This window comes from Leptodactylus fuscus, chromosome 1 (genome assembly GCF_031893055.1).
Source record: "Leptodactylus fuscus isolate aLepFus1 chromosome 1, aLepFus1.hap2, whole genome shotgun sequence".
Lineage (NCBI taxonomy): Eukaryota > Metazoa > Chordata > Amphibia > Anura > Leptodactylidae > Leptodactylus > Leptodactylus fuscus.
This window is the reverse complement of record NC_134265.1, coordinates 199,198,557-199,225,820: the sequence shown is the minus strand read 5'-3', so window position 1 is coordinate 199,225,820 and position 27,264 is coordinate 199,198,557. Positions and strand designations below refer to the sequence as shown.

At 38.2% G+C, this 27,264-nt stretch overlaps 1 protein-coding gene across 9 annotated transcripts in view; it reads left to right on the top strand.

Annotated features, from left to right (window-relative positions):
- Positions 1-27,264, top strand: part of PTPRS (protein tyrosine phosphatase receptor type S) — a 240,959-nt gene that overhangs the window by 83,034 nt on the left and 130,661 nt on the right. For 5 of the 9 annotated variants that reach the window (XM_075281017.1, XM_075280998.1, XM_075280981.1 and 2 more), the window contains exons 6-7: positions 18,930-19,040; positions 20,396-20,407. In XM_075281017.1, the coding sequence (XP_075137118.1) occupies positions 18,930-19,040; positions 20,396-20,407 (123 nt within the window). Of the gene's footprint in view, positions 1-16,669; positions 16,793-18,929; positions 19,041-20,395; positions 20,408-27,264 lie in introns of those variants that run through there. The other 4 variants (XM_075281034.1, XM_075281026.1, XM_075281006.1 and 1 more) reach the window with 2 other exon arrangements.

Below are 27,264 nucleotides of genomic sequence, written 5' to 3'. Positions count from 1 at the left end.
ATCAGTTTGCAGGCAAGTAGTGCCAATAAGTGGTTGCTATATTTACTAAGGCCTCGTTCACATCTGCGTTGGTAATCCGTTCGGGGGAATTCGCATGGGGACCCCCCCTAAATGGAACACCGACCGCCTGGCAAACGGTGTGCAGTGAAAGCACACAGACCCATAGACTGTTCCAATTATTGCAAATTACAATATTCATTCCAGAACACATTTATATTGTAAGATGAGGGGATACTATATATATTTACTATGACTGTCAATGTACAGGTTATTTATTAAGTGCTGTGGACCTTAGACGTAAACTACCTTAGAAGATGCTCTAGAGAGGAGAGGGGCTGAAGACAGAACTGTTAGAAGTCCTCACAAATTTATCCCAAAACAGAATTCTGAAGCTTTGTAGTGTCAAGCTAAGACCCCATGTTACGATGTGCAGCAAAAAAGTGCTACAAAAATAAACACATTGATAATACATTGTGTTTTTTTCCATTCCAATTTCGCAGAGTTTTTCTCTGCAAACTTTCTGCCTCTATCATACATATGAGCGCAATCTGCTCTAAGTATCACCGTATTGAAGTCCAAATCAGTACATTTGTTTGTATGCGCCAGTTCAGAGAAATACACACAGTCACAAGGTGCAGTTATAGATTCTGGTTTTTAATGGCGCATGGTGAGGTTTTTATACATTGTATTTGTGGTCATAAATTGCATAGACAAAGAGAAGGTGCAATTAGTATAATTAACATAACATGATAGTGTATAAAGTTGCAACATAAGTTTTAGTACATAACTATTGAATAAGGCACAAAGATGAAGTTTCATCCCATTAGGATAAGTTCACATGGGGTTTTTTGGTCAGGATTTTGAGGCCGTATCCTTCTCAAAATCCTGACCAAAAAGACGGCTCCCATTGATTTCAATGGGAGCTGGTCAGTTCTTTTTTTCCGGGAGCTGTTTCTTCCGGCTCTCGGAAAAAAGCAAGATGCTTATTCTTCAGGCAGTTTCGCCTCGCGATTTGGCCTGAAGACACACCCTCCTCCACACTAGGCCCATCCATTGGGCCTAATCCGGAGCGGAGTGTGCAACTGGATGCCGATGCAGTGCCGTGCCTCTGCCTCAGGTTCCAGACCAAAAAGCTGTGACTAGCGGTAACTGTGACTAGACGGGTAGCTGCGACATCCAGCGGCGCACTCCGCTCCGGAGTAGGCCCAATGAATGGGCCTTGTCGGGAGGAGAGAGTGTCTTCAGGCCGAATCGCGAGGCGAATCCGCCTGAAGAATGAGAATCTCACCTCTTTTTCCAGGAGCCGGAACAAACGGCTCCCGGAAAAAAAGACCTGACAGGCTCCCATTGAAATCAATGGGAGCCGTCTTTTTGGTCAGGATTTTGAGAAGGATACGGCCTCAAAATCCTGACCAAAAAGACGGCTCCCATTGATTTCAATGGGAGCTGGTCAGTTCTTTTTTTCCGGGAGCTGTTTCTTCCGGCTCTTGGAAAAAAGCAAGATGCTTATTCTTCAGGCAGTTTCGCCTCGCGATTTGGCCTGAAGACACACCCTCCTCCACACTAGGCCCATCCATTGGGCCTAATCCGGAGCGGAGTGTGCAACTGGATGCCGATGCAGTGCCGTGCCTCTGCCTCAGGTTCCAGACCAAAAAGCTGTGACTAGCGGTAGCTGTGACTAGACAGGTAGCTGCGACATCCATCGGCGCACTCCGCTCCGGAGTAGGCCCAATGAATGGGCCTTGTTGGGAGGAGGGAGTGTCTTCAGGCCGAATCGCGAGGCGAATCCGCCTGAAGAATGAGAATCTCACCTCTTTTTCCAGGAGCCGGAACAAACGGCTCCCGGAAAAAAAGACCTGACAGGCTCCCATTGATTTCAATGGGAGCCGTCTTTTTGGTCAGGATGTAGAGACAGATACGGCCTCAAAATCCTGACCAAAAAACCCAGTGAGAACTTACCCTAAGGCCCTACGAAAAAGCAGCTTTTTGTTTCAGATTTTGATGAATTTATTTTTTGAGCCAAAGCCAAGTATGGATTGAGCAAAAGTAAGACATATAAGTGCTTCCTTTATATTTACCTTTCCTTTTGCAGATACTCCTGGGTTTTGCTGAAAAAAACGCAGCAAAATAAAGCAGCTTTTCTGCAATGGGACCATGCCCTCTCCACTCACTATGTACAATTTGTCAATGTCATAAAGCTGCTTTTTATTGTTAATAAGATTTAATTAACTTATTGTGCAGTTTTTACAGCTTTACCTGTCACATAAGATTTGGTTTTTTTTTGTTTCCATCAGTTTTTGTTTTGTTTTTTTTAATTAATATTTTCTCCCTAGGTGGAACCAGTATATGTGGATCATATGTATATGCAATGTAACCATTTTTGTGCAGGTGCAGTACTAGTTAGAAAATATGGTCATGATGTAAAAAAGTGACATTATTGATTGAAAATATTTGATGTTAGTATTCCTTGCCAATTACAGTGCCTTATTTTTCAAGACTTACCATTTTGGAAAACTGATAAATGTTATCAAATTTGTACTTTGTATTTTTCTCAAAGAAAGTCAAAATGTGGCACAATATGTATTATACAGGTATTAAAACTAGAATGTGTAAGATTTGTGTATAAAGATATCTGGTAAATATGGTAAAGGCTGATCTGCCATATATGCAAACTGTATAGCGTCACAGGCACCCAGTAGGTAGGGCCCAATGTCAACTTAAGGTTTGGTTCACATCTGCGTTGGTATTCCGTTGAGGAGGGTCCGCATGGAGACTCACCGAATGGACTACCAAACGCAATTGCAAGCACTGTGCAGTAAAAGCACATGGATCTCCATAGACTATAATGGGGACGTGTGCTAGCCACCAGATCTCCACACAGAGCATGTGGACAGGAAAGTAGTTCACAATCTACTTTCCTGTCCGCATGATTGGTGCAGGCAGCGCGTGGCAAGCACACGGACCTCATTATAGTCTATGGGATCCGTGTGATTTTACTGCACAGTGCTTGCAATTGCGTTTGGTATTCCATTCGGGGGGTCCCCATGCAGACTCCCCCGAACGGAATACCAACGCAGATGTGAACAAGGGGTAAGACAAAAGCCACACATAGCAAATTTCTGCTATCTGCAGGAAAGCTACAGAAAAGTCACTTCTGTTGTCTGCTAAGACCCCATGTTGCAGAAGGCAGCTAAAAAAACGCTGTGGAAAAAAAGAATATCACGTTTTCTTTGCATTTTTTCTTCCCCTGTTAGAGCGGGGTACAACGTTTAGAAAACACCGCGTTTTGGCTGTGGTGTTTTTGTTCTTTGCAGCATGTCAATTATAACTACGGAAATGCTTCTAAGCACTACATCTAAGCATTTCCGCAGATAAAATTAACATGATGTTGGTGCACATCCTTGTTAAATGTTGTGCACATGTTAGGGAGCGTTCACACTACCGTCATTGTCCGACAGGTAGTGTCCGCTGCTAGTGTTCGTTCAAAATCTTTCACGGACATTAGCAGCGGACACTACCTGTGTCCGTGACACTTTTAATTCATTTAAATGGCGATCGGGTGCGTTCTTTTGCACTCCGTGTCTGTCCTTAACTGTCCGTTTGTAAAGATGTCCGACTTTTCAAGCGGACAGAAAAAACCTACATGTCGGGTTTTGCTGTCCGCTTGAAAAGTCGGACATCTTTACAAACGGACACTTAAGGACAGGCACGGAGTGCAAAAGAACGCACCCGATCGCCATTTAAATTAATTAAAAGTGTCACGGACACAGCTAGTGTCCGCTCCTAATGTCCATGCGAGATTTTTGAACGGACACTACCTGTCGGACAATGACGGTAGTGTGAACGCCCTCTTAGTGTAGAAGCACGTTTTTAGGCCCAATGTACTTTGCCCCTTTTTGGTCAAAGAGGTGCAAAAAAGGCGCAATTGCCCCTTTTTAATGTTTTCAAACCTGACAGGCTCTTTAACACTGCCCATGGACTAGACTGCATGTGCGACCATTTTGCGCCTTTTTAAAAAAAAGGTACAAGTCATAAATACAACGTGAAAGGGATCTCCATTTAGACCACTGCCCTTTCCTCACTAAAAAGCAAAAGTGGTGAGAGCAGCATTGCAATAGTGCAGAAAAAGTCCTCACAAAGGCACAATTTATGACTGAAATTTGGTCCGCGTGATAGTCAGATTTACCATCTTGAGCTTTATGAAGGGAACAGGACTCCTAACAGTATAGTTAGTTATTTATGATACTACGAGTCCTTGCCTCCCACGACATACTGTTCCCATACCAAATTTTCCTCAGTATTTGCAAGGCAAAACCAGGATTGGATACTTAACACAAAGTAACTATAACAGAATGATTGATCCTTCTTCACTTGTTTGCCTACAATCCTTATCAATAGTGACCAAATTTTCAGTTTTGAGAGCAATAGAGTGAATGGGTGCAGTATAATGTGCTTTTGGAGAGCAAGTATTCCATACGCTGTTGTTGTGTAGATCCAGCCCTAAATCTATGTACACTGGCAGCTTTTACACATAGGCACAGATTCACTAATATGGTGTAAACTGCAGATAGGCAGTCTGAAATACTCCAGGTTCATTACAGTGGCTCATGATGGATGAACAATCTGGTGTTTCTTTAGTCTGTTTTGTCCAAGTTTATACTGCCTATTAATTTTCTTACTTTGAGCCAAAAATTTTACGACGTAATTTTTTTTGCTTTTTAAGCAACGCCTTTTTCTTAGAAGAAGGTGCTTTGGTGCCTCACAGTGCGGTCCGGTCCTGCTGCTCGGCTGTGTTCTTTTGCCGGAAGTCCTCGCCGATTGTGACATCCGTGTCCCTTTCCTTAGGCCTTCTACCAGAAGAAAAGTATGCAGCAGCTGGACCGGACTGCACTGGGAGGCAATGGGGACAGGTGAGTATGTTTTGTTTTTGTTTTATTCTTTTCCAGCTCCCCCTATCTAAATTTAAAAAAAATAATATCCCGGACAATCCCATTAAAGCAGTGCTTAGTTGTAACCATGAGAAATAAATCTAGGCCATATTATACATACAGGTGGTGATACCCCTCGACTAGAAGCCTCTAACATTCATTACTTTGTACTCCGAAAAAAGAATATTGGGTTCATATTGCTATAAGAAATGTAGTTTTATATTACAGTAACCAGTTCCTAACCACTGACGCTAGGTTTACACTAAACAGCTTAAGGCCGGGGCCACACGTGGTGTAAACACCTCAGAGCAAAGTGGATGAGATTCTAGCGAATTCCATGCCCACTTTGTGGTAAAAACTGCTGTGTTTTCCAAAACCGGCGCAGTTTTGGTCATCACAGCATGTCAATTGTACCTATGGAAACACCAGCAGTTTTCCTATAGGTATAATTGAAACAGAAAGTCCGCAGAGGAAACCTCTGTGAATTTTCTGTCTAAAGCGCTGCGGGAAGAACTGCGATGCATTGCTGCCACGGTTTCTCCCACAGCGCTTTTTTGCTATACGATGCCATGTGGGGCTTTAGCCTAAAAAGTGGTTACCCACTGGGCTTCTACCCGAAAAATGCGGACAAAATTGTCTTGCTTTTCTCTCCACATTTTTCAAGCAGATTCGGGGATGGAAACCCCAAGTATAGTTCAAACACTCATGTGAACCCAATCTGAGCAACATAAAACTATTGTCAGGATGGCATTGCAGCATTGTTTTAGAAAATCCCTGCAGAGTCTACAGCTTCATGGAGATGATGCAGATGCAGGAGAGGGAAGATGGCTGTCAGAGACTGCTGGACTCCCCATAGAGAAGGCAGGGATTCTATGTATACAGATCAGGAAGTGGCCATGATACTTTCTTCTCCAGACTCAACAATCAAGTGATCTACTTCAGCTCTGCAGTGAGTCTCAGTACGCTGTATAACCTTGTCGCTGGGACTAATCTTTCACACAAAAAAAGCAGCAATAATGATTTTCCACTCCATTGCTTATGCAGTGGTCCAGCCGTTTTAATGATAAAGCTGTGTGAGTTATCGCCAGGCAGTGTCCTGTACAATATCCACCTGCTGTCTATGTACTGAGTGTGCCTACTTACAGATGCAGATGTGTTATCTTGACACTTTATGCTGGTGACACACATCATGTTCCCTTTAATCTGGCATCAAGTATTTCTTGTTTTATCTAGCACCTGCTATGTTTGCTAAAGTTTTGACTTCAGTGGTGACATGGACATTTTACATATTCCTATACTTGCAACATTAGGTGCTGGGGTCTCAGGGCTGATTTTCTTGACAGTAACTGTGTCCTTTTTCTATTTGGTACGATTCTTCCTAGTCAGCAATTCATATGCAGGACTTGCATTGGGCGTTACTGCTCATAACTTGCATTGCACAGCCACCTGAAAATGAGCCATGCTTTTATCAATAACAATAATAATAATCATAATAATGACATGAGGTGATACTCGAGAACATGTTACAGTCAACCACAGCTATTCAGCTACCTTCAGAAATACAGATTCTACAAAGCAACATAATTGGTCCTCCTGCTCCATAATGTCCTTCCTAGGTAATCCATGGTTTCCTTGTAGTCCCCTACAATGAATATAGATAATATTCGTAGTGGCTTTGCTTCTATTTTGTAAGGTGACCATGTTGTAGTCATTGGTTTGTTCTCCTTTAAAACAGCTTGTTGCAGTTCCTTTTTGCTGTTCCTCTTTTGCTGTGTTGTAGAATTCTTTCCGCCTCCAAGTGACCTTATTGTTTTTCACAATGTGCCCATTCCCTCATGTAGGACATTTAGCACAATGTTACTTTTATTCCTCCTTCATCATATCCTTTGATTCTTGAACTCCCTTCCTATTCTTATCTACTTCTAGCCTCACCACATTCCTTACAAGCCTTCATTGCCAACTACTCCATGCCAGATTAATGGAATCTATCTCTGGATTTTTGTGTCGTCTGTACATTTTATTTCTGATGGTTATATAATAGGGGAGATTCATGAAGCTGCACATAGCAACCAACCACAGCACAGCATTCATTTATTTTATTGCGCTTCAGAAATGAAAGCTGAGCTGTCATTGGTTACTGTGGGCAACAAAGACAGCTTCATGAAACTGTCACGTTTTAAGTATTTTATGAAATTGCTGATATAGCTCTAGGTTGCGTTTTTAATGCCGGGCAGTTAAGATACTCTGCTATCAATATTTATTAGCCTTCTATTAATTTTTGGTCACTAAATGTTTTGTGAGATGAGATGTACTGTATGTATGTGTTGAAATAAATGTACCATCTGTAAATAACAGACTGCTTTATTATGTCATGTAAATCTGAAGTTAACATACAATACAGAGTATAATGTATTAGCCATATGGCATTGTCATTACACTCATTGTGGTTTAACACAGTAACAAATGGTTAACTTTTTTTTCTTTTCCTTTGTTTCACTCTTTTTAACAGAGACTTTTGGTAAGTTGGTAAATAAACCATAGACCCAACTAAAGCCAGTATGCCCTGAACTAATTCTAACAAGCTTTGACAACGCATGCTTTGCCTACAGTACTAACACCCTAAATGGCTGCACTACAAAAGCAAAACAACCCCTTCTAACTAACAATATAACACGTAATACTTGTGTTGATCTATTCCTTCCCCTATTAACGTTTAAATTGCCCATTTACTGGATCGGCCAGACCTCTTTACCACATATTGGTGAAATTTCTTCCTCTTATTTGGGATGGGAGATTTCAGAATTTTAGTATTATGACTCCTCTACTTTCTATAAGTTTTAGTGTCGCAGTTTAAAACAAGTTTATTGGTCATATTTTTAGATGCATTTTTTGCAGCTGTTACTCCATTTTTGCTGAAAATGTTGCTTAATTTTAAGATTGCTGACAGTACTAATGACACCCAATGTACATGTTGTAAGGATTCCTATTAGAGGATCTAAACTGTACGAATAATGCATTAACTATAAAGTATTGTATTAATATTTGACCCAAGGAAAACCACTTTAAACCTAGGCCACACATAGCGAAATGCAGCTAAAAGGCATTGCAAAAAAAAAAAAACTGCAGCAGAAAAGCAGTGGGGGAAAAAAAACACAATAAATATGCTATTTTACTGTTTCTTTTTGTCTCCCCCAAATAAATCTATGGAGAGAAACGCCTCAGGCTGGAGAAACACAGTACCAGATTTCCTCTACAAGTCTTAATAAAGGGCCGACAGGCACAGGGCACAGTTGATTCATAAATAGGCTCTCTTGTGAGTTATACTAATATGTAGGCCCAAGGTGTTCCCACCCTGATCTGCTCCAACCACATTCGCACAATGTGGCGAGCGAGCACGGGGCTTGCGGTACACCTTTGGTGTAAGAAAGGGCCTTGAGCCAAATGTGCCCCATAGTATAATGCCTCTATGCCATAAAACAGTCTTATAGATTGATATATCCCAATCCTTCAGCCACCCCACACCCAAATTGGAGTTTTTGTTGATTTTTTTTTGTTGGTTTTGTTGTACATTTTGCTGATTTATTTTGAGCCAAAGCCAGGAGTAGCTTCAAAAGAAATGGGCAATATAAAGGAAGGACAATTTCTTGCTAAATCCACTACTGACTTCAGCAAATTTCAGCAAAATCTACAACATATAAAGCAACATAAACTCCATGGGGCATATTTAAGAATACTGTCTAAAAGCTAGACAGTGCAAACATAGACTAGTCTTAAATTGCACCAGATATCTCAAAGTGTCTGATGCTGTCTGATAAATATGGCATTTGTTTTAGACTGTATAGTCTAAGTTTACACCTCCTATTAGCTTAAAAGTTCTTGATTTTTGGCAAACAGAGGTTCAACTTAGACCATCCCCTTTTCTGTGAAGCCACAGCCCTTTTCTGTCTAGTCGGTCATGCTAGACAGTTTTTTGGTACGAATTACACCAGAATTGTGGTGCATTTTGCTTACTATATCTGCCCCCCATATGTCTCTAGCCTCAGGGCAAATTATTGTACCCTTTTGCTCCAAAGAATTACACTAGGTTCATGCTAGCACTCCGTCCCAGATTCTGCTTCAAATAAACAGGACTTTTCTCTCCACCTATTTCGAAGAACAGAAACACGAATGCTAGTGTGAACCTAGCATTAGTAAAACAGAAGGCCAAAGAATATTGAAATACTGTGCCCTTAGACTAATATTCCTTTACAAAGAATACATGGAATTCATACTTATAAGACCAGCATATTCATAAGGACAGCACTTTCATCCTCTGCTTATTTTATTGTCAGGCTGTATACGTCTCTACATAGCAGCTTCTGTCACTGAAATTTGAAGAGGATGAGGGGGGAGTTGCTTTTAGGATATGTTCACATGTCAGAATTTTCATTTCAATGTTGATCTATATTCTGGAATACATGTGAAATTTGGCTACAATTGATTTCAGCAGAATTCCATGTTGTAATTTATTTGGCATGAACTTGAGATCAGTAAGGTACAGGTCATATTTTGCAGCAGATTTCTCCACTGTGGTTTACCACATGTGGATTAGCCTGCCTCTTGGCCTGCCGCTGATTTGGTGTACAATTTCATTCTGAGAAATAATAACTTAATAAGATATTTCTGTAGAAGAGAAATGATTTAGTTTAACCTATAAATGTATAGCATTACAATAGACTGACTCCTTGATGTCCGCATTAACTCTTTCAGGCTGAGGCCCCACGTTGCGGAAATGCAGCTTTTTTTGTTGCAGATTTTGTTGCGGATTTTTCAGCCAAAGCCAAGAATGGCTACAAAAGGAATGGGAAATATACAGGAAGATCTTATACTTCTACCTTCTCCTTAGTCCACTCCGGACTTTGGCTCAAGAAACCGCAAACAAAATCTGCATTTCTGCAATGTGGGGCCTAGCCTTAGACTGATACTACATCTCCCTCTATTAAATTGCCTTCTTTTCATAGCAATATGAATATGAAGTCTTACTTGTCTGGTGAAGATTTAATTTAATACCTATTGTTCAGTATAGTCCTCATAAATTGGTAGATAACTTCTACATGTTATGGGGGTTGTCTAATAATATGTAAATAAAATGTATTTTGATGCATTTTGTGGTATACTTTGTGTTTCCACTTATTGCTGTTATTCAGTATAAGCTTTCTTCTGTCATCAGTGTAGGTAAGGTTCTGTTCAGTTTTGCTGCAGATCTTTTGTATGTTTGCTTTAAGTCAAGTGCACAGAAATGGAGCTATAAGGAGACGTACAACTGGAACTGAGAGTGTTGTTTCTGGTATATTAGAAGGTGGCACAATGTTTCACTGTACAGAGAGATTCACTCCACAGAGTCCCCAAATATTCTGTAAAACCTCTTGTTAGGATCAGACAATCTGAAGGTAACAACATGTAATATGGTCCTCTGTATAGAGAATTGCAAGTTTTGAGCTCTTGAACAAATATGACAAGATATGCATGTAATTTTGCCCTTCTTGGACCTCCTTCACATGTTGAATAAGATCTTGACTGACAATGCTCCATGTCCTCTGACATTTTCAGATAGCCTCCGCTATGAGAAGGAATAATTGCACCTGTCATTTCCAGTTTTTGTACCATCTTCTGAATAACACTTTTTCAGAGTCTGTCACAAACACCATCTGCCATTTCACCTTGAAGACACACTTCTCAGTACTGTACACTACCATCCTGATGAGAAGTCAAGTGAAGAGGTATTGGGGTATGTACCCGTAAGTCTCAAATGGGGGTTAAATGTGAGAGCATCCCATTTCTAAGCGCTATACACTGAAGAGCACATTAGACATTGTTTCATTCAGATTGCTTTGTTCTATTACAGAATTCTCAGGCATATTATGAGTGAATCTCTCTGTACAATGCTTAAAGTAGTTGTCTCATCTCAAATACAACCCGTATTATTTCAGAGCAACTGTGGTGGCTTTGGTTTGGCTGCTGAGGGAGCCTATCCATGTAGAGTATGGACAGCTCAAGTCAGCAGCATTGTACTCTGACTTTCAGAGGGTGGTCCCTAGTTGGTTGGCTCCCAACCCACTATATGACATATACCCTATATGGGCATATAGGAAGCTGTACTGATGAGATAATGGCTTTAAGCTTGGTATACAAAAGATAATTTCATTTGACAAAATGTGGATAACTTGCTTTTGTAATCCGGATGTCCAATTTACTGTCTGTGTATTTCAGATGTCAAGTACTCATGTTTTCAAATTTTTGGCTGTTTTCAAAAGTAGATTCAAGAAATAGCCATCTAATGGAAAGCAAAAAATAAATAAATAAAAAATCATCAGCTTTTATATCTGCTTCAAAATCAGTGCCAATCCAGCTAGCAAAAGTAAGACTTAGACTAAGGCCCCACGTTGTAGAAAAGCAGCTTTTTTGTTTTAGATTTTGCTTTGGTTTTTTGGGCCAAACTCAAGGTTAGCTTGTAAAGGAATGGAAACTATAAAGGAAAGATTGAAATGTTTCTGTTAAATCCACTCCTGACTTTGGCTCAAAAAAACTCAGCAAACTGACTGATTTTCTGCAAAAATTTCTTTTCCAGTTTCACATGGGTGGATGAACTATAGGCCAGATAGTCAGCCATGTTTCTAGAAACTAGCACTAAGCCAGGACCTGCTGTCCAAACTTTATAGTGATCTATCTTTCTAAGAGATCCTGCCTTCATGTGTGGTTACTGTCCCATACTGTTAAAGTGTTTTCAGTACAGGCCAGTAGAACCTTGGGGAGGGAGGAACTCCTAGAATCATATAGATCACTGACTCCATGAACTCATCTGGTCCATATTTCACAAACCAAATATGTCCATGTGAGGCCGACCTTAAGATCACGCTAATGATCTGTTTATAACATCCATTCTCTATGAGCGTGTCACAAATTTTTCATCCATTTTTTATCTGTTCATTTTTAAAGTCTGTTTGTCATCAGTTTTTAACTATCTGTTAAAAAAATGGATGAACATCATTGACCTTTTTTTTCTTTTCTTTTTTTTTTTTTAACCTAACCAGCCATGAAATGGATACATTAGCCAAAAAAACTTATGTTAAAAATGGACCCATAGACTTGTATTGGGTGCATTAGGCTGGAGAAAAAGGACAGAAATATTACACGTCCTACTCTTTTAATAAACGTTATGTAACCCACATATGTACCTAATGATTTGCATTGTTCCAAACACATAAATGTGAAGGGCGCTACAATTGCATCCATCACATGTTAGTTTTAAATATAGTATGTGTCCACTGAGCGTCCATTTTTCCAGATCTAATAAAGTTGTATCTGATTTTTCCATGAACAACACTGACACGTTTTACATTAATACAGTTTTCATCACTAAGGAGCGGTATAGTTACCAGCAGTGTTAGTTTGATTTTTTTATGCAAAGTCCTAAGTTGGATTGTGATAGAGCAGCTCATCAGTGTTTCCTGGCTAAGCTGAGGGCAATAAGTGATCTGCAATTTTAGAGCTAAGCCTCTGGATCCTGACCGAATTTTTTGAAGTTTTACCAATAGAGTTTCTATTTTTCTAATTGAGGCGTGTTTGGAACATGTACTACACATTTGAGGGTTTTTTGATTAGTGGTAGATATTACTTTGGGTCAGTTATCTTTAGTGTAAGATTTGAGGTTTGTTATGGTTATTGGAGGAATGGTGAAGTGTTTTTAACATGTCGGGCAAACCCCAGTTAGAAAGTTCTAATTTTCTCCAGGTATACCAGGATTAAAAACACATTGCCATTTACATTATATACATACTATACACCTCTTATATTGCCATTGTCAAAGCATACTGTCTATATTTGATACAAAAGGCAGAACTATCATGTTTCGGGATGTGTATTAAAGAAGTGACATCTGTTTCCCCTATGAAAGCTTCCTGGTTCACCAATCTCCCTTCCTTTTATGGCAGATCTTCCACCAATTGTGGATGGGCAAACTACTGCTTCTTTTCTTTATGAAGACAATTGTTTCTTAAACTATATATGCTCACTCTAAAATCCTCTATCCTCTTATGCAGTATTTTCCTTTAAGCCTAAATTCCCTGCTTTATTAACTATAGCTTTTCCCTATTAGTTTACTATATACTGCTAACATGTAGAAGAATATTACCAATAGCTTCAAAACAGTGATGTTTAGTGGGTTTTTTTTTCTTCATAAAATAGGTAGTTTCATATTCACCCCATATCCTGTAAATGTTACTAATAAAAATATATATTTTGCAATGTATCTACAGCATTCTCACTTTTACCATTTCTTATTTATTTACTTATTTTATTTCATTATATTACTGATAAAATTGAGCAATACAGTAATTACAATTTTCAGGATTGGGGAAGCTACATATATTTTATGGTTTTATATTTTGGCTATGAGAAAACAGCATCATTATTAAAGGGACACTACCGTTAAAGTATTGTGTTAAAAGTGTAAGAATGGATTTCAAGATTTCAGTCACAGTTATTTTCATGGTAGATTATATGATGAGGATAACTTTTTTATGCATTTTTATGAATATAGTCAATACTTTGTGCTGGAACTTTTTCCATTACGTTGAGGGTTCTGCCAGAAGTTACACTAGATTCATTAAAGCATTATGTGATGTAGAGGCTACAGATTGTAGAGCAGTATTATTATTAGCTTTATAGATTCGTTAGGTTGCCTTTTAACTTCCATAAAATTCTACAGCTATTAGACATCTATTACCTGATTTTTTCCGATATGTCTAAAAACAATTGTGTTGTTTTACCTCAGACATGTACAAGTGTATCCCAAGTGATATAAAATGTGTATAAGGGCACCTACTCACCTATCATGATTTTATTAAACCATAAAATAATGTAAAATGGCGTAAACAGATTTGGAGGTCTTTTTTTTTTTTTTTCCATGGGAAATCCAGTTTCCCTTCAGCTTCCTGTACACAGCAGGCCATTATTATTTTTGGCCAGGAAAGGTTAGCAGAAATATAATATGAAATTTATAGATTCTTTGGTTATCCATTGGAGCGATCTATATGGGACCAATTTTGACTTTAATAACTTAGCTCTTGTTTAATGCCCAAGACCTTATCTGTACTATTTGTGGGAATAGAAGATCCTTTTTTTTATCATGATAGTGTGCCTTTTAAAAGCAAAACAGTATTTTATTAACTAGTACCCACAGTGCAAAAAGGTGGGAAGAGAAACCTGTAAATATAACTAGAGTTTAGTAACATGTATTTTCTCTTGTGTTTATTTGGACCAGTTACAGTACTGTATTTGGTACTTCTCAAACAAAATCTCCAGGTTGCAGTCATTTTGCTTTTGTGCAGGCAACAAAGTAGTACAGTATATTCTAGCTGTTTTAAATGTCTACAATAAGACAGACTACATCTGTATGGGTGCAAGAGATGAGAAACCAAGTGAGAATGCTGAAAAATAGCGGTATCCCCTTCAGTTGATACTGTAATTTATATACATTTAACTGACAGAAAAAATGTGTGCAGGTAGAAATAGAAAATTTTATACAATAGCAATACAAAAAAATATGCATCTATGACATTGCATTATTTTATATTTGTATATTTTATGATTCAGTTTCAAGCAAAATCAGTCAAAAATTCAGTTGACCTTGCAACGTGGAAAAATATATCCAAACAAACCACGATTGTAATTTTTATAGAAAGCACAGAAAATCCCCTTTAATAAATTCAGCACTGCATAATGCTGAACATTTACTGCACACTTAGTACTATATCATAAAGATTCCAAGACCAGAGACAAAAAATGGAACCTTATTTATTTACTAAATTATAATACATGTGAATATACGAAACTTTGCATCGTACTAAGGAAATAAATTTTGTTCTCCACTTTATTATTATATTATATTATTATTATTATATTTATTATTATATTATATTGTAGCTGTTATTAATTCTCCTCCTACATATCTTCACTCAGTCTGTTTGCTTACATTCAGTCTGTATCTATCTTACAAAGAAAACTCTACAGAGTGGGAAGAGGAAAGCTGTTAACTGATTTATTTCCTTATTCCGTGCAGTAGCAGACTCTTATCTTAATACAGTAAGTGTAGCAGCTGCAGATGTTAGTGTGCCTTCTCCAGGAGCCTCCTGAGTTTGACTGCATATAATAATATGATAGGGCATCCTCAGGAGCCAATTAGTGACAATGGGATTGAATGAGGAGAAGGAAAAAGGAGGGTCAGAAGGTAAAATTTACTATTTAGGACAGGGGTAGGGAGCGTACGGCTCTCCAGCTGTTGCAAAACTACAACTCCCAGCATGCATACTGGCTCTGCTGTTCTGGGAACTCCCATGGAAGTGAATGGAGCATGCTGGGAGTTGTAGTTTCACAGCAGCTGGAGAGCCAAAGGTTCCCTACCCCTGATTTAGGAGGTAGGCTGGTGTGAAGTGAGAAAACAGTGAGGGCACATGTGGCTTGAAGAGATCAGAATAAAAAAGCATGGACAACACCCTAAGAAGCATTGCCTCGTTTTCTGTGAATAGTTTACATTTGTGCTTATTAGCCTTTATACCTTAGGATACACAGAATTCTATGATAAGTAACTTTACCTGACCAATATTTCTAAATCAATGAATGGAGTTTGGTGTAATTGACTGATAGTTTAGTATGTTAGTTTATTGAATTAAAAAAGAAAAGTGACTACTCCCTGAAGAAATTCAGAAACTTGTACTATATATGTAGTCATGCCAAGAGAATATACATATTATTTACTGTTCACCAGGTTTAAAGGGTTTTTCTACTTAAGTAAAGAGAGCAAGCCATTTTGTGGTCAGTGTTTCTGGACATTTTAATAGGAGATTGCAAAGATTAGTGTCATAGCAGTTTGAGGTGTATTACAGCAACAAAGTTTATTGAAAGTAAGCAGATACATTTTATTGCTCTCTTGTGCACTACTGTCATTTAAAGCCGCCTTGCTCCTGCTCTCTCTGTTGCAAGCTGTATAAGGGTAAGTTCACACGTAGTTTTTTGGACAGGATTATGAGGCCGTATCCGCCTCAAAATCCTGACCAAAAAGACTGCTCCCATTAAAATCAATGGGAACCACTCAGCGAGGTGCTTATTCTTCAGGCCTTGCGATTCGGCCTGAAGAAACTCCCTCCTCCGGACGAGGCCCATTCATTGGGCCTAATCCGGAGCGGAGTGCGCGGCTGGATCCCGGTGCAGTGCACCAGCTTTCAGTCGCGGCTACGCAACTTTTGGTCCGGAACCTAAGGCGACCTCCGCCTCAGGTTCCGGACAAAAAAACTACGTGTGAACTTACCCTCTGTGTGTATAGTATATATAATTTCAAGCTTTGCACATGGAGATAGCTACAGAGCACAGAGAGCTAACATTTAATATTGTAAATTTACTTTGGTAAGTATGTCCTATCTGACAGAGATGGTAGATTTGATTCCCCATGAGCTAGTGGCAGTGCTATGGCTTATGTCACTGATATTTCTTCAGCTTGGTTACCATTATTCCATAATTCCTACGAGGTTTAATTAATTTTTTTTTTTTTTGCTTTTGTCAGCAATAAAAAAAAAAACTGTCCACAAAATGGCTTGCTTTATTTTTCATGACTAAGATCTATTCACACTGTAACAGTCTAGATCATGACCTACAGAATCAGGCTGGAGCTTAGTTTAGATTTTTTTTTTTTTTTTATGTGTATGGCTAGCAAAATTTCTTCTTGGATACTGGGCCCTTATTTTTGGCTATGTGCCTGATCACTAAATATAATTCCTCACCACTGTCACTTTTTTCCTTTGCTTTCATTACAGAAAATACTCCAATTCGAGGTAAGGCATTTTGTAACATGAAAATGCTATTTCCCTTTAAGTTTTGGACCTCCCTTACTCCTTTTAGTCTTCTTATTAGATCATCTTGTTCCTTGTGTTATTTTAGTATTTTTTATTTTCATCTTGCAGAGTTGATGAATATTGATGTTCTTTCCCTAGTTTAGCATTAATGCGTTAGCAGACTGCATAGTGCTGAGAGTACACTTTTCAGTTTTCTGCCTCATAAGTTTAGTACAGTTTGGTCTACATGGTATCCAGTTGTTTCATGTCACTAACCTTTTTGTGAACTTTCTACCAATTACTATTGAAAGATAAACCTGCCTTTGCGCACTAATGGGACAAATTTGCTCAATGAAAATGTGGCAGAATTCTGGTGCACGTGCCATGCACCACATTTAGTACGTATTGTAGACACTTTTTGTGCCTAACTGAACAAGAGTCATGGTGTAGTGGGAAATGTTATGATTTAGAGGAAAAGTAAGCAATATAGTAGGGAGACAAAAGGGTCTAAAATGCACTAAATACATCAGTGTGTCAGCCACTATTATAAATTTGGTGCATATTTAGACTGCCTGATCTAAGTTTTCACTGTTTAAAGGGGCTCTATCATTGGGAAAAGTCTTTTTTTTTTCACTAAGCACATACTTACATAGACTTTAGAAAGGCTATTTCACATGTACCTTTTGTATGTAAATTGCCTCAGTGGTTTTTGAATGAGCCCGTTTTTATTCATATGCTAAATAGCTTCCAGCCAGCACAGGAAGTTCCCAGCAGCACTGCTCTCTCCTATTTTCTCCTATCTGTGTGTACAAACAGGAAGCAGGAAGTCATCATCATCATCAGTCTGTGCTGTACACATACATAGGAAAGAATAGGCAGAGGGTGCACAATGAGACTTCCAGGGTGCACAGAGGGGCTAATTAGCATATCAATAAAACCAGCTCATTCAAAAGGCAATGAGGCAATTTACATACAAAAGGTATGTGTGAAATAGCCTTTCTAAAGGCTATGCAAGGATGTGATTAGTTAAAAATGACTTTTCCCAATGATAGAGCCCCTTTAAATATTAGACAGGATTAGTAAATCGGCCCCAGTGTGTTTTTAGGTATAAAGGCAGCAGAAAAACCTTATCTTTACACTTTGTATTTATAGAGCACCTTAAATCCAAATTATGTGTCCACAAAGTCCTCTCTTACTGCAAAAGGTTATTTTAGAAAAGGAAGACCGCAACATGTAGGCCAATCCTTCAAAAATCTCATATATGTTCATTCTACCTGTCTAAGTAGACACACAGTGGAGGAAAATTAATTTGCACCACATTTGTGGCATAAAAGTTGAAAATCTGAGTTTTTGCTCCAGCTTTACCAGGTTCCACAAAGTACGCGGGGGTGGGGCTATTTGTCATGGGCTTAAATGATTACAGAAATCTACACCAGCTATGAATTGGTGTAGATTTTATTTATTTATACATTTTTAAATGTAGATTGTAAGCCCCATATAGGGCTCACCATGTACATTCCCTATCAGTATGTCTTTGGAGTATGGGAGGAAATCCACACAAACACGAGGAGAACATACAAACTCCTTGCAGATGGTTTGTCCTTGGCAGGATTCGAACCCAGGACTCCAGTGCTGCAAGTCTGCAGTGCTAACCACTGAGCCACCATGTTGCCCCCTTGGTGTAGACTTTAGACGAGGCACATGGACTTCTTAGAAATGCGCCTAATTCATGTCAAGATGTAGGCCTCATCATGAATTTAGCACATCCTCCAGTGACACAGGGTACAGTATGCTGGTATTGGTGAATCTTCCCCAGTGTGGCTTTGGTATGTAAGAAACGTACATTTTGAATAATTATGCAGTATAACATTGCTGTCTTTATTATAATTTGCTAAAATAGTTGATAATCTGAGATTTAAGCCTAAACTGGAAGTAGTTTGTAAAGCTTTTTACTTAAATCCTTTATTGCTTTCTGTGAATAGGTTCTTCAGTTCCATGGCTGCTGACTACATAACTATGTTCAGGCTGCGGGTTTAGCAGAAGGTTCCTTCATCGGCACCTCCCAATTAGGACACCATAATAAAGACTACCTGAAAGCTGACCTTAATTTTTTTGTTATTTCTTTATTTCTTTGCAGGTGCCTTACAAATTGAAAATAGTGAGGAGACTGATCAGGGGAAATATGAATGTGTAGCAACAAACAGTGCCGGAGTTCGCTATTCTTCACCTGCTAATCTTTACGTGAGAGGTAGGGAGCAGCAGAGCTCTGCACGCTGGTAATGTGTTCAGTCTGAGAGCTTTACTACCTGCTCTTTGGTCCTAATATCATTAATGGGTTTACCTTTTTTTCTTTCTTTTTTTTTTTTTTTTTTTTTTTTAATAATAATACTTTAATGTGTATCTGCTACTACTTCTACTAACTAAATAGGGTAGTTATTTGTACACAGCAAGAAAAGACTGCCGATGTGTCACTCCCTGAATGTCAGTTTATGAAATTATATAAAACAATAGGACAATGACTGCTATATTATGTGGTACAGACAAAAATACTTTATAAGGATTCGGTAGTATTGGAAAAAAAGAAAGGAAATATAAATCCTCTCTTTTTTTAGATTTAACGGTAGACAAGTTGTTGTGTTCACTTCAACCTTTAGTACATGTCCAATAAAACAGTCCCATTATTCTTTGACAGCATTAATAGAACATTTTAATAGCGGAAAATATGTGTATAAGTTAGGTTCAACATAAATGCACGTTCAATGTTTGTCACAAAGATCCTCGGTAGGTATGAGTAACTCTTGATTTCAGGTTTTGTTGTTTGTCTAAGCTATTTTTCTGTAGCCACAATACAATATAATGTAACATGAACTTTTGTGGCCTGCATTTTTGGTCTCATGCAAATATAGAACCAAGAATTGGGCTTACTGCATGTCTATGACAGTGAGAAGCGATCAGTATCATACAAGCAGATAACCCATCTTGTTGGGAAATCTCTTTTTGATGACTTGATTCTTCCACTTTCTCCCTGTGAGCCCTGTTGGAGTCTAAAGATGATTTCTCCTAATTTTGAGGCATTTTCCTGCCTTAGGCCTCATTAACTGTATCTCTTAGACCTGTAAATTGATGACTGTATTTCTAAATGAAGAAGATTTGCTTATATAGTTTCATAAATGAGTTGGTTAGAAGATATTGCTGTGGATGTTATATTGTCTAGTTAAATTTGTATGTATACATATGTGTATAAGTATGTGTGTGTGTATATATATATTTATAGATCTATATATATACATATATATATATTTTAAAAACAAAACTAGATATTGCCAGCAATTTACTTAACGTGTGTAGGAGGAGCATGGTTAGATATAAGTGGTCAGAAACAGAAAGGATGAAAGAGATGCGTTACTGACTTGAGTTGGCTAAACTTTCAACTCAAAAGAAAAGGACATTATTTGTTTATACTTTTAATATATATTAATGGATTAGTCGCTTTGCAGCTGAAAGCCTGGAGAAGGTCTTTTTTTACTCTCTCTGTGTCTCCCCTATTTTTTCTCTTCTCCTCATGTCATTGTGTTCTGCATCAAACCCCTTAACATCCCTCAGAGCTACGAGAAGGTTGGTGTGTTTTTTTTTGTTTACGTTCTTTACCCACATTTTTACATTCTTAAAAAAAAAAAAAGAAATAAAAGAAAAAAGAAAAGAATAAAAACTATTTTAGTGACGGGCAGTGCAGCTGTCCATGGGCTTTGGGGATTGAGATGATATTGCATTGTGAGACCTCTCTATGCATCCTTTGGTAATGTTGCTGGGTTTTTGCACTTTTCGTCGTCATGGTTATTGGGTGCTTGGGCATTGAGCCTGATGCATGATAGAAGAATGCAACTATCTTTGCATGTGTTTTGTTTATTTTATCTGTGTATATCTCTGTGTTTTTTTTTGTTTTGTTGAGTTTTAGTGTTGTTGGGTAGCAAATTTATTTTTGTTTACAGTGGTAAATAATGCATATATTTCTGAAGTTCCTGCCCTGTATCTGGTTTAAAGTCAAAATGGATGTGGATTCTAAAAGTTTTATTTGATCCTTTTCAGAACAAATATTTATGAAGTTAAAAAATGACAAGTCCGAGTAACATATCATGATCTGGTATTTTTATTTTATTTTTATTCTAAATCCATTTAAATAATAATAGTTATTTCATATAATACTTTAACATTTTTAATCTCTTTGCAATTTTTTTTTTTTTTTTTAAATCATCATTTTTTTATGAAATTTCTAGTAGTCGATGTATAAAATTTGCACAGGGCAGGAACACGAATACAAAGGAAAAAGCTACCTGTATCAGTGTTCTACACTATTTTTGTATTGCTATGTCTTTGCTTTTGAGGAAAAAATAGATTACACCTTGTGAAGTTTTAACCCCTTTTACTGTTATTCTTATGAAGCTTAATTTTTTTGATTAAATTTTTAATGTGTAATTGCTAATACGCATCCGTCATTTTAAAATACTGAACAATAAGGTGTAATCTAAGCTTCCATTATTTTGTACAGGCTGCACATTATTTTGGCTCCCCTCCCTACATCCCTTTCTTCTGCATTTTGGAATAAGACGGAATGATTCCTGTCTCACCAAAATGGTATTATAATATTTGTCTTCTCCCACCCTGTTTGGAGCCGCCGCTTGCTGACTGTTGGAGTGCAATGAAATAATTGGATTATGTTAGTGCTTCAAATGCTCATACCACTATGTTTCTTTGTTTATTGTAATTTATTATATTTTACCATTTATTTCTTTATTTTATCTAAATCGGGGCTTGAAAATCAGTGGTTTCATTATAAGAACCATCCTCAAATTGTATGTATAGCAAGAAGCACTCGCAGAGCTTACTTCTAAGTGGAATTGCCACCACAGGTACTCAACTACCTTATGAAATTTAAGGGTAAGGCCCCACGTAGCGACTTGCAGCCAAAAAAATATGTTTGCGTTTTTAACAGAAAGTTGTCAGAATTTTCCTCTGTGGATTTTCGACTTCTATTATCCAGAAAATGCCTGTTTCAGTAGGTATAATTGACATGCTGCAATTTGCAAAAACGCTGCAATTTTTTTTTTTTTTCATTGTGGATGCTATTAGCCAAAATCTCATCCACTTTGCAGTTAATGTAAAACACAGCCAAAATACTGCATGTTTGCTAAGTGGGGCCCTGGCCTAAAGGAAAGAATACAAAATAATTACATGGCTATGATGGCCTGAATTGACTGAAAAGATAAATGATTGATATTCTATTATTAATGGACAAGAGCTTGAAGGGGTCCTCACGGTTCTCTTGAGCAATTAGCCAAAGAAAAGTTGCTCCAGAATGGTGATATAATGAGAAATAGAAGGATTTACCAAAACAGACATTTCAGAATAATGTTATACACTTGAAAAAGGGCAGTGTTTTGCTCGAAACGCACAGTATGTTATGCTTCAATAAAGATATTTTAACTGGACTAGCGCTGGTTCCTCCGTTTTTGTGGGATTCATCCCATCATTGGATTTCAGGAGAGCTAACTGGTTCTTTCTAAAGGGGTCTCTCATAAAGAAGACAACTCCATATGTTTGTTTATGACCAGGGTCCCATGTAGCATAAATGCTGGGACTTTGCTGCAACGGAAAAGCCATGGCATTTTACAGTACCTGCAAAGGGGATGGGATACTGGCTAATCCCATCCACACATTGCAGAAAAATATCCGCAGCGGACTTGCTGTGATTTAAAAAAACATGTTTTTTGTAAATTGCAGCATGTCAATTATATCTATGGAAACTGCCAGTGTATAGGTATAATGGAAGCAGAAACTACTCAGAGGAAACTCTGCGGACTTTCTGTTAAAAGCGCTTTGGGTAAAACCACAATGCAGTTCTACCACGGTTTTTGCTACAGAGCTTTTTGGCTTTTCACTCTACGTGGGGCCTTAGCCTTAAGGGTGTATTCATACATGACAGATTTATTCCAGAAATGTCTGCAACTGTCTCATTCATATGAATAGGGCATGCAGAAAACCATGCTGTTACTACCAGAACAAACCTACTCCGATAAATGGAAATTATTTTCAGCCACAGAAAACACTGCAAGAAATCTGCCACATGTAAATATATCCTTAGAGTACTTTGCCATGTATCTTTTTTCTGTAGCGGATTTTTGCAAAAAGATTTACCTGTAAACCTACAGCAAAGTCCACAGTGAATCAATGAAAAAAAAATTTGAGATTTTGTTGCAGATTTATGTATTATAATAGCAGTAGAGTGGATGCGATTTAAACACATTATGTAAAAAAAATCTAAACCGGATATTGACATGTGATGGGGATTTGAAATCTGCATCATGTCAACTTATGCTACATTTTTTCACTGCAGTGCATTCATTGAATTGAGATTTAATTTAGATTTTTTTTACACAGTGTGTTGAAAGGGATCCTGTGAGGTCGATTTGTGATCCTTCACCACTTTAACCACCCACAGGTAAAGTAAAGACAGAAGAGTACACCATGGCTTCAGTTTGCATAAGCTGGACCGCGGGCACATGTGCAGGGAAGCCGAGGTGTACTTCCTCATCTTGACTGAATATATGCACAGGCATTGGAAGCACTATGGATGAGTCCAGTGAGACTCATTAGACTCATCTATGGGTAAGTATAATTTTTTTTTTAAATAAATTCTTTATTTATAACAAAGAAGCACAAAGCAAGCCCCAAACAACAAGGGCCAAAAACAAACATCTCAAACAACAGTACAACCAAGGCACAATGACCACAATATGACGAAGAAAAATGAAAGAAAGGGGTAAAGGAAGAGAAAGGAAAAAAAAATTGAAAATTGGGGGAGGGGTAGGTCAGGGTAGGCCAGAAACCAGGAAGTCCCAGCAACTATCCCAAGTTTGTTTTTCTTAATGCGGGCTTGGACAGCATTATAACATAGCTTTTTCAGACACTAAACCACTGAGCCATGAGGACCTTGGGGAGGTTTAATGCCCCAAATTTAACCTGAACGGTGCTACTGTAATATGTTGGGCTTTTTCTGTCCACAAACTCAGAAACAAAATCTTAATATCCATTTTGTGTTAACATACCCTTAAAATTTAGATGTGGAAATAAGGAATTTATAAATGACAGCTATAAAATATGCAAAGTAGCTGTATTAGGGTGTCTGTACATGGTGCACCCGAGCTGCACGCAGGAAACCATCTTGTTAACAGCTGTAAAATAAGTGAACTACTTCACTGTGTTTTTTAAAAATACATAAATCCAATATCAATGTGGCACTTTTATTCACTTTATTTTTTTCTGAAGAATATTAAATATGATTTGCTAGTAATGTATGTCAATGCATATATATGTAATGTACTGTATACACTTAAGGCCTGTAGCTCATTACCTTATGCAATGTGTAATCAAACAGTCAGGAAGAAAGATGTTCACTTTGCCGGAATGTGTTTCAGAAGTTGAGTCTGTACAGCGTGATGTTTTGTAACTCTAGTTCTAGTAATTGCTATTAGTTGTTTCTGACATCAACACAGTTTCCATTATGGCAAGCCTCCATTAGTGTTTATGAGAGATATGGAAACAGTGAACTAAATTACGTGATTGCTCTTAACTGTTTTCCATGGCTAAAATATTGGAGACTGACATTCGTGTATGAAAACTGAGTCAATGCGGGCATTTCAAATGAATATATTATAAATGCCTCAGAAGGAAAAAAAAACTTCTCTAATACAATTACTGTCGTTTCCACGTTTTTACACTATTTTCCCTATATTGTTCATTGCATTTTTTACATAGCGCATGTTTAAACTTTATAGATACCACATATTCCTAAACCAAGATATATGTCATTTGAAAGATTCAGATTTTTATTGTTAATATGAAGCTCCAAGTGTTAAAATAAGTCAAACCTTCATATTGCTTACTCTAGGTTCACACTAGTGCTCTGTCTGCCTGGGGACCCAAAAAATGCAAACCCTATCCACTTAAAGAGGACCTTTCACCACCTGGGGGACATGCGGTCTTATATACCGCTAGAGAACCAACAGTGCACTGTATTCAGCGCACTGTCGGCTTTCACGATCTGTGCCCCAAGTGAAGAGCTATAGGTGCCGGTACCGTAGCTCTTCACCGTCAGAAGGGCGTTTCTGACAGTCTGTCAGGAACGTCCTTCTTCACAGCAGCACCTATCGCGCTGTACTGTGAGAGCATTGCACGAGCACTATCGGGAGGGTGCGTTCCTCCCTGATCTCACAGTACAGAGCTATAGGCGCTGCTGTGAGGAAGGGCATTCCTGACTGACTGTCAGAAATGCCCTTCTGACGGTGAAGAGCTACGGTACTGGCACCTATAGCTCTTCATCTGGGGCACAGATCGTGAAAGCCGACAGTGCGCTGAATTCAGCGCACTGTCTGCTTTCTAGCGGTATATAAAACCACATGTGCCCTAAGTGATGAAAGGTCCTCTTTAACAAGGGGTTACCCACAGAAACTCATAGACTATAATGCTTGCAGGACTTTTCTCTTTGCAGCGGTATGAGGGACAGAGTCTTGGAGTGGTCACCAAATGCTAGTAGGACCGCAGCCTGAGTTTATTCTTGGGTCTAGCCTATCCATTAGCTTTCAGTAACCTCATTTACTAGGCTAAATTAGCAGCAATATTCTTATGGCTTGCACACTATAGCAGCTAGTAATATTGATGATTGCTTATAACCAGAAAGCTTCTGTGGATTTCTTTCTCCCACCTATTTAACTTACATATAAGCTTAGTAGTCTAGTGGATGGTAATGTCGGTAATTGCTAGTTGTCTCTGAAATCACTCTAAGGCCAGGGCCCCACGTGGCATAAATGCAGGATATTTGCCACATCGGAAGCAAAAATGACAGTGTTACAGTACCTTTAAAGTGAATGGTATTTTGCCTAATCCCATCCACATATTGCAGAAAAATCCACAGAACACATGCTGCGATTTCAAAAAAGTTGCCTTTTTGTAAATCGCACGTCAATTATACCTAAGGAAACACTGGTGCTTTCTGTATAGGTATAATAGAAGCCCAAAGACCGCAGACGAAAACCCTGCTGACTTTCTGTGAAATGCGCTGTGGGAAAAAGAGAAACTTGTTGTAGATTTGGGGGGGTTTTTTAGACAAAGCCGGAAATGGGTACAAAATGAATGGGAAATAAATAGGAAGTTCTTATACTCCTCTTTTCTGGCCAATCAATTTCTGGCTTGCAGCAAAACCTAAAACAAAAAAACTGCGTTTCCACAACATGGAGCCTCAGTCTAAGGGTCCATTCACACAGAGTTTTGTGGCGCTGATTTGGCCACAATAACTCATGTGAAGAATACACACTGAAAATAAGACTCACATTGAGTTCAATGAGAGTATTTTTCCACGTGTAAAAAAAGTGTCAAAAAACGTGTTATGCCACAAACAGCAACGCATTTTTTGTCTTGTTTTTTGACAAGTTTTTTACTTGTGTAATAAAATCTCATTGAAGTCAATGGGAGTCTTATTTTCAGTGAGTAGTCTTTACACGAGTTATTGTGGCCAAATAAGCGCCTCAAAACTCTGTGTGAATGGACCCTTACAAAAATGGTTGTCAGTCACTGATAGGATACCTTATCACTACATAAAGTACCAGAACCTCCACTAAAACAAATATTTATTATTGGATACACTTAAAAATCCCACAGACAATACAACTAACAGTCATGTAGGTACTAATGCATGATAGTTCAACTCAATACTTTATAAAATACAAGGAGGATGGTCATGTTGCCTACCCACTAATAGATACCAGGTTGAAGTAACATATATAATCCTCGCTGGTTTAAAAGATCACTTTAATCCTCTTTATTCCTCACTCCTATTCCTCACTTACTTCAAGCAATCACAAATAAGCAATATAGAAGAAAATAAAATGGGGTTGTCCAAGATTCAAAATAGTAAAAATAAGGAAAAGTTTATTAAATAAAAAAAATAATAATTATGCTCACCTATTAAATCCTCCAGCACCCTTCTCCTTCGCTCAGGTACTCGCCACCATACTGTGTTTTCCTGTGTTCGCAGTACTATACATAGATCCACTCTGTATCCAGTCATTCCAGTAACCAGGAGAGTCCTTATTTTCAATGAATAGAAGTTGCTAGGAGGAATTTTGTTCCGATACTGAGATGATCAATGTTTTCTTACTGATGAAGCTCTGACTTCTTAGGACCATAGTGTTCCCTTTTCCTTGGCTGTAGTTCTCTGAAATAACCACACGATTTCTATTATAATGCATATTTAATCCTGTGCTCTGTGAGTGCTTCTTTTCTATTTAGCATAAATACTTGCTGGTAAAAATGAAATCTAATAGCCATACAGATGTTTTGTAACCCTGTTCTTCAGTCTCCGATATAAGATATTTATTAAAGCCAGTCGTACATTTTTAGATTCTATTCTAATTCTCCTC